We start from the raw sequence: 13,443 nt of genomic DNA on the forward strand, positions 1-13,443 counted from the left end.
CAGGGCACAAACAGCCCTTTCTGTCCTCTCCCCTGGCAGCCCATGTGATCAACCTCTCCTGCTATTTTGCCTTTCCCTTTGTGCTCTCTCTCTGCCACCAATTCTTCCACCCCTCCTAAATGACCACCCCATACAGCACAGCCACACCACTTGTGCTTCCTGCCCCCTCACAGTAAAACCAGCCTGAGTCAGCACAGCATGGAGGGGCCACCAGCCTGGAAAGCATCCACCTTGCTATCCACTCCCCCTCTCAGAGGCTAGCAGAGCAAAGGAAAGGGGTCCCTGGCAAGAAAGAAGCAAGGTCGTGTGGCGAAGTCATAGCTTTTATTGGGGGAGGAAATCCCGAGGAAAAAAGGTACACAGGTGTAGGGCTGCCAGCCAATTGCTGTGGTAGGGCTCCTGTGCCCTTGGTGCAGTGGCTCTCCAAAGGGTGGACGGTAGCCACGTCCCTCGTGGCTCCAGCATTATGTTGTGAGCACCTTCGCATGTGTCACGCAGCCGTCAAAGCTGCCTGGGAGCATCCTGGCCACTAGTGCTGGTCACAAGGTATGTCTCCCATCCTAGTCTGCACAAAGCAGCGTGTGGGAGAAGGTCCTGTGGAAGGGGAGGCAGAGATCAAAACAGGCAATAGTAGCAGCCTTGGATGCACAATAGATAAATGCATGGAGGTGAGAGAGAAAAGGAAGCAAGGGCCCCCTGGAAGCATGGCATGACAACAGCTTGCTCTACTCCACCATGCATCTTGCAAGGCCAAAATAATGGTGAGTGTTTTGGCTGGCACTGGCTGGAATGGACTGCCTCGCATTCACAGACAGAGAGCGTGCCAGCAGGGAGTGGGGTGGGTGAGCACTTGCCCCATGTAGCAGGCGCTGCTCCGAGCTGTTCAGGGGAATGGCGCTGCAGCTGCGCAGCTTGGGCGAGAGACAATATTCACACCGAGCATTCCCCCCCCCCCGCCGTCCCGCTTCCTTTGCTTACCTGTGTGGGGTGCTCTGTCCCGTCATTCCCAGCTCTGGCAGTGGGAATGTTGGCTGTTGGGAGTCCCAAACAGAGGTGCCTGTTGGGGTTCTAGGCAGAGAAGTGTTAGCAATGTGCTCCAGTGTCATCTCTCGAGAGAGACGTTGCTTGGTGCAGTGCTTCCTTTTTTTCTTACTGGGAGGGGAGGCACACAATCTGAGACAGGAGCCAGCAATGGACTCTGTTGCCAGATGCTTCTTTGCTGTGCAAAGAAGTGCTCCTCCTCACCACGGTTATCATCTAAGTGCTCCTAACCTGGGACCAGGCACATATACAAACGAACACCGGAAGCTCCCTTGCACTGAATCAGGCCAATTGTTCCATCTAGCTCAGTGCCGTCCTTACTGGAAGGCTCTCCAGGGTTTCAGGCAAGAGTCTCCCCCAGGCCTACTTGGAGATGCTGGGGATTGAACCCAGGACTTTCTGCACACAAAGCAGATGCTCTACCACTGAGCTGTGGCCCTTCCCCTATGCATTGTTTATTTATTTGCTCTGTTATGTATACCCCGTCTTTCATTCAAGGGAAGGCACAAGTCTGTCTCTTCCCCGGTTCCACCCACCGCGTCTTCACCCTCTTTCTGATGCTACATTGGCACAGTTGCTTTGGCACAGAAGGATAAGGTGCCATAGTGTTGCCCCAGGGTATTCGCACAGTTCTGCTAGTTCCCTCCAGGTGTTCTATACCCATCAGCCCCAGCCAGCACAGCTGGGTCACATTCTGCAGGCATAGGGGCCTTTGTGCCATATTCTTGTAGCCTTTTATAGCCAGCATTAGCTATCACACCCTCGCTTATCCATTCACAGGGGAGTTTTTAACCACATTTGCTTCTCATTTGTTTGGTACTGTCCACGATAAACTCAAGAGATATGCTCTGAAGAAAAATGACTTCAGGAGGTATAGTTGCTAATGGAAGATAATCCTGCCTTAATACACCCATTTGAATTCAGTCCATGATCCACTCCCGGTCACAATAAACATCCCTTGCTCACAATCAGATACAATGCTGGTAAGAAACCAGCCGCTTTAATAGGGTGAAGAATAAGACCTCGGAGAATGGGGCAGTCTTTCATTCAGAACATCTCTGTGAAATCATGAATCAAAGACACACAGGGTTTGTTTGATAGATGAGGTCACACTGAGCTAGAAAAGGGATGGGAGAGCAGCTTCCCAGCTCAGGGACACCACATAGCAATTATCTATACTTTCATGAATTAAAAAGTTGTTATGTTCCAGCATTTTAGTTTCACCTTTCAAAAAAAAAAAGAAGAAGTAAATTACAGTATGTTTTCCAAACTGTAGTTCACACACATTTAATTAAATGTCTGGATTAAAGGTGTTTTATTCAGCTTCATATTATTCTACCAGCAACATTAAAGCCACACACCTGTCATGACTCCCTCTCCTTCATTTTGATGCACTAGACTAGAGCATGTCTATGCGATGGGGAGGGGGACAGCATAAATTTAGCTTTCAACCTGCATTTCCCCCTAAAATAGCAACTTGGGGGCTATGTGCATGATTTTCAAGGGGAAATGCTCCCACTTCTGCTAGAACCACTATCCATATCCAAATGGCCCCCATCTTTGCTTTATTATTATTATTATTATTATTATTATTATTATTATTATTAGGGAGGGACGCAGGTGGCGCTGTGGGTAAAAGCCTCAGCGCCTAGGGCTTGCCGATCGAAAGGTCGGCGGTTCGAATCCCTGTGGCGGGTTGCGCTCCTGTTTCTCGGTCCCAGCGCCTGCCAACCTAGCAGTTTGAAAGCACCGCCGGGTGCAAGTAGATAAATAGGGACCGCTTACTGGTGGGAAGGTAAACGGCGTTTCCGTGTGCTGCGCTGGCTCGCCAGATGCAGTTTTGTCACGCTGGCCACGTGACCCGGAAGTGTCTCCGGACAGCGCTGGCCCCCGGCCTCTTAAGTGAGATGGGCACACAACCCCAGAGTCGGACACGACTGGCCTGTACGGGCAGGGGTACCTTTACCTTTACCTTTATTATTATTAGAGAGGTGACCCCAGTTCTCTAATGACTCATCTACTTGGATTTCATAGATACAGAAAGGTGCATTTAACTTCCAAACATTTTCATTGTGTGGCAGACAATAATGTTTTTGTTTCCGTTTGAAACAGGCCTGTGTGAAATACCTAAAAAAATCTTTATAGCCTGTGTTCTTGTGTCTAATATTAACATTATCTTCATAAGTCTAGCCATGACTGTTTCAAAAGAAAACCAGGCAAGGAGAATATAATTCCACCCCGCCTAAAGAATCTGTTTAAAATTCTGCCGGAAGCTTATCTTAAAAGAGCCATCAATCGACTCGCCAGGCTAAAGAATGAGAAAATGGAAATGGAAACGCATATAAAACCCATAAAACCAAGGGAAAGAAACTGAACTGGGAAACCTCAATATTTTTTTCTTCCTACAACCCTACCCCAGAAGTTTTTCTGCTCTAGGGAATGGAAATTTGCTGAACTAGTGAGCAGACACAAAAGAAGTTCCACTTGGAACTGCAAGCTGATTCACACGTGACATTCAGAAACATGTGTTGGTAGCATTTGTGAAATGAATTGCCAGTATTTATTTTGGAACAAGTATATACCGGTACTTGAAGATCATGCATATCACCCTTCCCAAGTAACAAGTGTACATTCTGCCCACCTGCCCTTATATGAAGATCATGGCTGTTTAGCAAAACCATCAAAAATATGGCAAACCTAAACAGGGAAAGGCACAAATATTGTACAAAATGAATTAAAAGTTAGGTTGACTTCAGCTGCTGATCCAGGAAGTCTTTCTGGAAAGGGCTATTTTTCACATCATGACTGAGGTGGCAGATTATTTATCTCTCATTTCAGTAAATGGGTTTATAACTGGATTGCATCTTTAAAAGCCATCATTCCTCCCTTGGCATGTACTATGGTAAGATCCCATAGAACAAAGCATCTTGCACTGTCCTGTGTGGTACCCATAGAGTCATTTCAGCAAAATATACCCAAGCAGTGAGCAGGAAAAGGACTGTGTCCCATCTCTGCACAACACTGCGCATGATCATACACATTCAATGCATAGGCAGTCATAGCGCATTCAATCAGTACTCTACATTTTGGAGTTCAGTCCTTGCATTGACTTTTCAAATTCACTAACCATATACAGTGGTACCTCGGGTTAAGTACTTAATTTGTTCCAGAGGTCCGTTCTTAACCTAAAACTGTTCTTAACCTGAAGAACCAGTTTAGCTAATGGGGTCTCCTGCTGCTGCCGTGCCGCCGGAGCATGATTTCTGTTCTCATCCTGAAGCAAAGTTCTTAACCCGAGGTACTATTTCTGAGTTAGCAGAGTCTGTAACCTGAAGCGTATGTAACCCGAGATACCACTGTACTCCATTCACATGAGCATCTGTGCTACTCCTTGCACTCGTGTGCAGCACCATGTGTCAACAGCCTTATCATCTTCTCCCAAAAAGTAGGAGCACCATTCAGACAGCGCTACTCCGCTACACCAACCCCAAGGGTCATGGGAAGCAGCCCAGAGGAAACTACAAAACTGGCAGGCACACAACTGAGCAAGGTGAGGTAGGTGTAAAAAAGGATACAATGTGCATTGCCAGGACCAATCGTTGCTCCTTGTAAGTCGGTGCATGCTATAAATAAAGCGTGTGTGCTTCAGAGAGACAGAACATCCTTTTCACACATCCTTAGGTACCCAGAAGGCGCATCAGGTCCGCCTGCTAATCTGCGCCCTGCAGAGCAGCCCTTTAGAGCTGTGATCCCGAACATCCTTCCGATTTATATTCCCTTTGCAATCCAAGGAAACTTTCGCGGGGTTCTCAGGATCCGAGGCTGCGAGACCACATGACACTGAAGAAGCCGTGTCCCCCCCACCCGCATCTTTGCAAACTCCCCATCCCAGCCAAAAACAGATCGCTAGAGTGTTTCATGGCCGACGAGAATGCAGAAGACAATGCAAATTACAGTAGTGGAGAAATACATAAAATGCATTGAAAATAATAATGCATATTTTAAAAATGCCTCTTTTTTGAAGGCTTTACCTCACGTTCGCAAACTTCCCCCGGGCAGCGCCGCGCCTGCCCGTTTTTCTGTGGAGACGTGGCTCCCTCTTGGAAACCTGAGCCTGAGCCGCCGCCGCTGCCGCCGCCGCCGCCGCCTCTTCTTCCTCCTCTTGCTCCTCCGCAGCCTGGACGGGTCGGAAGCGCCCCGCGGCGAAGTCCCCGCCGGGCCCGGAGGAGGAGGAGGCGCGCGCCGGGCGGCTTCCCCTCGCGGCCGCTTTCAAAGGCGGCTCGTCGGCGTCGCTGCCCACGAAGAGGTAGAGCAGCAGCAGGAGCGCCAGGCAGAGCGCAAGGGCCACCACTTTGCAGTAGAGTTTCATTGTGCGCCGGGCGGCGGCGGCAGCCTCAGAGGCTCAGCCGCGCAAAAGGGGAGACGCCGCCTCGCCGCTCGTCGCCATGCCGCCCGCCCGCCCGACGGCAAGCTGCCTCCAGCCTGGGCATCTTCTAAAGCGCCTTCCTCGCTGCCCGGGGCATTCCTGGAAGCGCGCGCGCGAAAGCGAGTGGGAGAGAGTTGGCGGCGCGCAGCGCCACACTAAGGCTGCGATTGCGGCGGCCGAGAGAGGGAAGGGGGTGGGAGGGAGGAGCGAGAGGGTCGCCCCTACCGTAAAGTGCGGAATAGCACCTCTTCCAATAATCCGAAAGGAAAAGCCTCTCCGAATTTGCCGCTTGCTTCCCCCTCCAACATCCCGCAATCGGTTAGTTAGTTAGGCACTGATGAAAATCACAGAAGAGACTGCATATCTGTTACTGTTTACTATTGGATTCTAATGGCTTATTGAATTTATTATTGCTTTATTTGATATAAATGGAATGTTTTGAAGTTTTTGTGACTTTTTATATTGGGTCTGATTGTTACTATAAATGTTTGTTGTTGTTGTTACTATTAGTAGTAGTAGTAGTAGTAGTAGTACAGTAGTAGTGTTGGAAACCGCCCAGAGTGGCTGGGGCAACCCAGCCAGATGGGTAGGGTATAAATAAAATATTATTATTATTATTATTAGTTAGTTAGTTAGTTAGTTAGTTAGTGGCAGAATGGGGATTCAAGAGGACCTTAACAGGTTGGAGAACTGAGCCAAAACCAACAAAAAATAATTTCAGTAGGTTCAAATGTCAGGTTCTACACTTAAACTTGAAGAATCATGGGCGTAGCCAGGATTTTCGTTGGGGGACGCATGCCTTTTGTTGGGGAGGGCAGAACCTCAGCTTTGTATTTTTAGTGATTTTTATTTATTTAGCTGCCTCTCCCTGCCCCCCTGGCTACGCCCATGGGATATTAGATGGGGGACACCAGTAGTAGATGTGAAAAGGATTTAGGGGTCTTAGAAGACCACAGTTTTAACATGAGGCCATAGTGTGATGCAGCAGCAAAAAAAGGCTAATGCTAGTCTAGGTTGTATCAACAGAAGTATAGTGTCCCCATCAAGGGAAGTTATTCTGCCTTAGACCCCACCTGGAGTACAGTGTCTAGTTCTGGGTGTCCATAAGGATATGGAAAAGCTGGAGATTGTGCAGAGGAGGGCAACCAAGATGATCAAGAATCTGGAAACCAAGCCCTATGAGGAATGGTTGAGGGAGTTGGGTATATTTAGCCTGGATACAAGGAGACTAAGTGGAGATTATCATAGACATCTTCAAATATTCTAAATGATATTTGAATATCACATAGAAGTTGGAGCAAGCTTGTTTTCTCTTGCTGTGGAGGGTAGGACCTGAACCAGTGGCTTCAAGTTACAAGAAAGGATATTCCAACTAAACATCAGGAAGAACCTTCTGCAATATCTTGTGAGAGTTCCTCAAGATCTCACCAGAAGCTGCCATCACTACTAGATCTCTTTGCTTCTTTGATGGTGGCACCAGCGGCAGGAGGCCACCCCTTGGCATTCTGCCGCCCAAGGCGGCTGCCTCAGTCTGCCTCATGGGCAGGCTGGACCTGGCTAGTAGCCACTAATAGTACCCTTATCCTTATATCTACAGTATTTGTCCTTTAAAGCTATTCAGCATAGTGCCTGCTAATCTTGTGGTCCAATCATCATCAGTGCACACCATGCCTGCGGTGATCCAATCACTACCTTTTGTGGGAACAAATTCCATAGTTTAATTATGCACTGTGTTAAGAAGTTATTTTGTCTGTCCTGAATATTCCAACATTCACCTTCCCTGGATGTCTCCGACTTCTAGTACAGTCGTACCTTGGTTCTCAAATGGAATCTATTCCGGAAGTCCATACAACTTCTGAAAACATTCGAAAACCAAGACATGGCTTCCGATTGGCTGCAGGAGCTTCCTGCATTCAGTCGGAAGCCGCAGAAGCCGCGTCGGACGTTCGGCTTCCAAAAAAAGTTAGCAAACTGAAACACTCATTCAGGAGCCAAAACATTCGAGTCACAAGGCATTTGAAAACCAAGATATGGCTGTAGAGCAAATCTCCTCTCTATTCAGTTTGTGTGACTACTGTATTCCCATTTTACAAATAAAAGGCCGAAGCTGAACGATACTAATTTACCTCATAGCAACACCTAACAAAAGCAGGATTTGCACACTGACAAGAACATAATAACTGGTTTGCTGGATCAGATCATCTGGTCCAACACTCAGAAACAGGGCGTGATAGTCTCTGTAGCTATATAATATGATTCATTATATGATTCATGTAATTTCTACAGCTCAATAGCAGGCAACACATTGCAATATATAACACTTGTTGCAAACTTCCACTCTCGTTTCTTTCATTAAATAATCTATTCCTTCAAGTATCTTGAAAATTTGGGCTCCATAAAGGATGAAGGCCTTGCTTCAGCATTTCCTAAAACTACAATTTAGAGAACTGCTTTTTTTTTGGTTCAAAAGGTTATGCCCAGTCTAGTCCAGTGTCCTGTCTGGTGGTTAAATCTGGTTCAGAGAATTTAGTACATCTGGGCTCTTTCCAGTAACTTGCTGCATTACTCAGAGAAGCTGAGCATATGATTTGCTCAAGTGAACTACGATAATTAATCCTCCTTGGAAGAACTACAAGATGAGAACATGCAACGGTGAGTTGTCAGTAGAGTTACCAGTAACCAGGGGAAAACCCACCCTTTCCAGTTTGGGTGTATTTTCCCTCATCTTTCTCAAAGAGAGAGAACAAAGGTCATCCCCACATGCAGGAAAGCTCTCTGTTGACAAAAGCAAAGGCCCTCAATTCCATCCACTGCAACAGTTGGCCAAATGTTCATGTGCATTTTTGCCTTCCAGGATATATACTGAGCACGCCAAACAGCTACTGCCCAAAGCAATCCTAAAAAGAAGAGTGGGAATAACCTACACTCACAGTCCCTGCAGGCTCCCCATACTCAGAGGCGGGGATTTCCCCACCCCCAGCCTGGGGGCCACATTGCTCTCTGAAAAAAATTCCAGGGGCCACATGGCAATGTTGGGCAGAGGAATGCATGCAAAAACCAAGATATGTGCAATAGGCTGCTTTGTGCAATAGGCTGCTTTCCACATACCCTTTACTGTCCTTCATTGAGGCAAACAAGAGGCATGATCAGAGTTCCAGGATGCAATCTGGTCAGGCAAAAACATACAAGCAAGGCTGGTGAGGGGGTGTGGCGTGTGGAGACTCCCACGGGCCTGAGGGCCAAGACCTGATGTTTCCCATTCTTTCCCACAAAGAACAAAGGCACAAACAGTAAGTAGCACAACACTTCTGTGGCCCTACTCTGTCTTCTCTTTCCCCTCCTCACAAACCCCCTGCTATGAAGTGACTATTTGCTTCAATTGCTGCTGAGTCATTTTGCACAGGATTGTGCTGTAAAAAACCACAGGAGTTGAATCTGCTCATGCAGAGACCACTCCTGTCTCCTTTGAAAGCGCTGGTAGGCTAGTGCAAGCATGAAGTCTTTGCCCCACAAATGCTTTGTAATAATTTGGACATTTTTTTCTGCACGCATGCACAGAAGAAGAGAAGAAGAAAAGTTTGGATTTGATATACCGCCTTTCACTCCCCTTAAGTCTCAAAGCGGCTAACATTCTCCTTTCCCTCTCCCCCCGCCCCACAACAAACATTCTGTGAGGTGAGTGGGGCTGAGAGACTTCAGAGAAGTGTGACTGGCCCAAGCTCACCCAGCAGCTGCATGTGGAGGAGCGGAGAAGCGAACCCGGTTCCCCAGATTACGAGACTACCGCTCTTAACCACTACACCACACTGCAAAGTATGCACAGGCATACTTTTTCCGTTTTTCCATACTGCTTCCTGAAAGGGATGCCAGCAAGCCTGAGTGCTGCGTAAAAGCAGAGGGCTTAAATATCACCCACTCGAGCAGATTGCGATGAATAACCTAGGCTGGCACATGCATGATTTGAAGGGTGTAGGTTGTACCCAATGTAAGTCCTACTCAGAGTAGACCCACTGAAATTAAACTAACATGACTAACTCACATCCATTCATTTCACTGGATCTGCTCTGTGTAGAACTTATCTGAATACAGCCATTATGTTGCACAAACCTGCCTTAGGACAAAAGAAATTTTATTGCTCTCTCTGAACTAGATTCCATTTGTCTCAGTGGTGACATTTTTAAAGGAAGGAGCTTGGCCTGATAGTTATGAATCTGCCCTGTCCAAAAAGAGCACTGAAATGTCTCCCTCTTTCTGTAAGGGGCAACTGATTTATGGGGGAGGGGTGTTGACTGCTGCGTCTTTTTGTTTTTATGTGGCTTGAAGAATGCTTGGCCAGCATTGTCTGGAAAGCTAACTAAAACCAGATGTTTCTCTCTGTAAACAAAGCAAACCAAGTTCACGCCCAGTATAAACATAACATGATTCAAATGGGATCTTTGCATGTAGTATGGTGAATTGCATAGGATACTTTTCATCTCTTTTTGCATCTGTACATTGCATACAGTCCTCATTTAATGATCTCCCGTATCTGGGAAAACCAGCGATGACGTCACTTGCATTTTCATTTACACACTGCATATGCATTCAATAAACTGTGCAAATACTTTTAATGTGACAGCAGAGCATATGAATCCCCTGTATCCAGGCATTAATTGATTGTTGTGTGGATCATAGGTAGGAAACCTGTGACTTTCCAAATATTGCTGGACTATATATCCCACCATCTCTGACGATTGGCCGTTCTGACTGGGACTGATGTGAGTTGGAGTCCAGCAACAACTGAAGGGTTCTCCACCCTTGCTGTCGAAGTAAGGCGACCATAAATCCACCACTGTGAGTTCTAAAAAGTTTGGGATCCGGTGTCTTGTTGTCACAGCTGGAACAGGTTAATGGAGCTTACTCCCAGGTTAGTGGATAAACCGACTTCATCCAGTGCACAAGATACAATGGGTGATATCCAACATCAATCATATTCAGAACAGACCCACGGAAATTAATGGACTTAAATTTATTGTCCTGTGATTTAAAGGGGTCTGCTCTGAGTATGGCTAACATTGGATAATAACAAAGTAGAAACACATACTGGAAATTAAAAGAAAATAAAGTTCACTGCAGAACTTTGCCAGAACAGAAAATTATTTACCAAATGGCAGGAGTTATGTGCGTTCAAATTAACTGAATGGGGCAAATTATTCCACAATATGGATGCAACCACTGTGAAGGTTCTTTGTCCTTTTATCCCAGCTACTCATTCTTCCACCATAGTCTGGACACAGAGAAGGGCAACTCCATTTGCAATGTATATCAGTGGTTAAATGTTGTTTCTTAGTACACAGGTTTGATTCATTCGCACCTAAAAAAAATCTGAAGGGATTCACAATTCACATGTTTGACATAGAGCTGCTAGCTGAGCAGAAAAAGTACTTTGACCTGCTCCTGTGCCTTCAACTGCTACTTGTAACAGTAAGTGGAGCTTTTAATAACATGGAAATAAGCAACATCAGATGCTAATGCCTGCAGATCAAGCTATCATGAGATCAAGCTATCAAGAGACAAGAGTTTGCAGGAATAATTCCCGTACCTGAAAAATAAAATAAAACATGCATTAATTGTTTCAAAGAAAAGTACGCCAACTTCTCTGGTTTGTGGATTACAGCCAATAACATAAAACAGGTGAAGTGATGTAACATCAGCCTAGTTACAAATTGATCTTATCAAGTAATGATCTTATCATCGTCAGAAACAGGATGGGAAAAAGTATTTAACATGGGAATCAGTCCAGTGTAAAAGGCATTAGTGATACATCATTTTTTAAAAGCACCTGATAAAGATGATTGATCCCATAATTAGGTTGTTAGTCTATTACTGCAGAGGCGTAAGATGAGAAATATATGACTTTTTCATGTAACCACAAAAATATAGGACATTACACTGAATTGGCAGCTCCCACTGAAAATGGCGGCTGTGTTTAGCTCCCTCTTCCCCCTCCATAACAGAGATGGGAATCTGTGGGCCTTCAAAGGCGGTCGGACTGCAACTTGCATCATCCCTGATCATTGGTCATGCTGTCTGTGGTAGATAGAACTTAGGACAGAATGCCAATTTTCTGATACCACAACATGGTTTATTTCCTTTCCTCAGCTCCATGTTATGATGTCAGGACATTAATACAGTGGTACCTCGGGTTACAGACTCTTCAGGTTACAGACTCCAGTAACCCAGAAATAGTACCTCGGGTTAAAAATTTTGCTTCAGGATGAGAACAGAAATCGTGCTGTGGCAACGCAGCGGCAGTGGGAGGCCCCATTAGCTAAAGTGGTACCTCAGGTTAAGAACAGTTTCAGGTTAAGAACGGACCTCCGGAATGAATTAAGCTCTTAACCTGAAGTACTAACCAGAGACTATGGGAGCGGGAAGCTATGTGATGGTTGGATTTGGTGGCAGTCACAGATATAGAGTAATGTCTACTTTGGTTCCAGTGAGAATCTTTCTTCCTCAGACACGACCTCATGGGAGTATGAACTTAAAGAGTGCAGGATGCAGGGTTGAGTTACATTCTTTCTCTATGAAGCCCATGATCCTGCTCCATTTCAGCCATCCTGCTGTCTGTGTTTATTATCTAATTGCATTATACCCACCTTTCCAACAAGGAGCTCAAGGCTTTGGCCACAGTTGTTCTCCTCCTCCCCACCGCAACCCTGTGTGGTAGAGTGCATGACTGGCTCAAAGTCACCCAGTGAGCTTCATGGCTGAGTGGGACTTTGAACCATGGCCTCCAAGGTCCCTAGTCCAGCACTGTAATCATTGCACATGTTCTGTTGTGTTTTATGTTCCAAAAGGGTGTTCCTGAGTAATCAATTCCCTGCCTGTAGGGATGCCTGATGGCTGGCAGTACTGAGCCTGCTGCTGGCTGGCCCAGTGGCATAACATGGGTTGCCTGCACCCGGGGCTGCACAGAGGGGAGGTGGGGCGAGGGAGGGAAACGGATGGAGTCTGCATATGGATTCAACACCTACTGGCGTTGTCCGTGTCACCCAAATTGCAGCCACAGAGATAAGAAAAAAAAAGAGAAGCTGTTTCCAATTGAGCCCATCAAGGGAAGCGCACAGCTGTATTTAGGCAGCACTGGGTGCTTCCACTAACAATTTTGTGGCTGGAGCACACACACACACACACACACACACACCGTGGCACCCCCCCCCATACTACACCACTGGGCTGGCCCACTGGCGCTGCTGGAGTGGGGGCACAGGAGCACAGTCTTGTGTGTGTGTGGTGTTGCCAGGGGTGTTTTGGGGTCACTTCACTGTTGATGCAGGCCCATTGGCTTCTTTTGTATGTGGGCGGCATGTGGTGGCTGCAGAATTTCCAGGGCAATTGAGTGCATGTATGCTGTTTTTGTAATTCCTGGCAATGAGTGTTTCTTCCTCCTTCCTGACTTCAGAACACATTGAATATGGTGGTCCTTTGGCTGGGGAAGCTGTGGCGTACCCCCCACCCACACAGTGTGAATATTGGATAGCCCTGTTAGTTAAAAGTTAAGCATAGAATTGGGCTATAAATATTATGGCAAGTGAATGAAAATAACTTCTTTCTTCTCTTACTCCCCCCACTTATTGTAAGACAACCCTGACATTTGATAGAAGGGAATACTGAAAGTGAATAAAGGGCAACGTTTCAAGAATATATCATGCCTCATGCAAGGAACTTACTGAACTTAAGAGTAGCTAGACTTCCTTCTAAAATTTAACATGAAATCGAACAATTCAGCTTTCCATATTCTCTCTGTAGGGATTAAGCAAGGGATTTGGCTAAAGACTAAGCTACTCTGGAAATAAAAAAGATATCATTGGATGGTCATAACACTATTATGAGTGAAACTATTATAGCCTATAAAGTCCTGAGAAATTAAATCAATGACCTGGAAAACAAGATCACGTTAAGGAACATTAGATTAGCAGGGTGTCCCTTAGGGC

The 13,443-nt window shown here is 46.2% G+C and overlaps 1 protein-coding gene and 1 long non-coding RNA gene across 3 annotated transcripts in view; both read right to left on the reverse strand.

The window, feature by feature from the left end:
* Positions 1 to 5,628, reverse strand: part of GXYLT2 (glucoside xylosyltransferase 2) — a 33,440-nt gene extending 27,812 nt beyond the window's left edge. The window contains exon 1 of one of the 2 annotated variants that reach the window (XM_083724745.1): positions 5,073 to 5,628. In XM_083724745.1, the coding sequence (XP_083580871.1) occupies positions 5,073 to 5,410 (338 nt within the window). In that variant the 5' untranslated portion in view covers positions 5,411 to 5,628. The remainder of the gene's footprint in view (positions 1 to 5,072) is intronic. The other variant, XM_083724744.1, reaches the window with a different exon arrangement.
* LOC310838184 lies at positions 305 to 1,046 on the reverse strand. The gene is made up of 2 exons (XR_014560774.1): positions 979 to 1,046; positions 305 to 594 (listed from the first exon to the last, which is right to left on the reverse strand). It is a non-coding gene; the product is annotated as an uncharacterized lncRNA (long non-coding RNA).
* Positions 5,629 to 13,443: the final 7,815 nt, after the last annotated feature.

The sequence above is a fragment of the Podarcis gaigeae genome (assembly GCF_964106915.1).
Source record: "Podarcis gaigeae genome assembly, chromosome: 2".
Lineage (NCBI taxonomy): Eukaryota > Metazoa > Chordata > Lepidosauria > Squamata > Lacertidae > Podarcis > Podarcis gaigeae.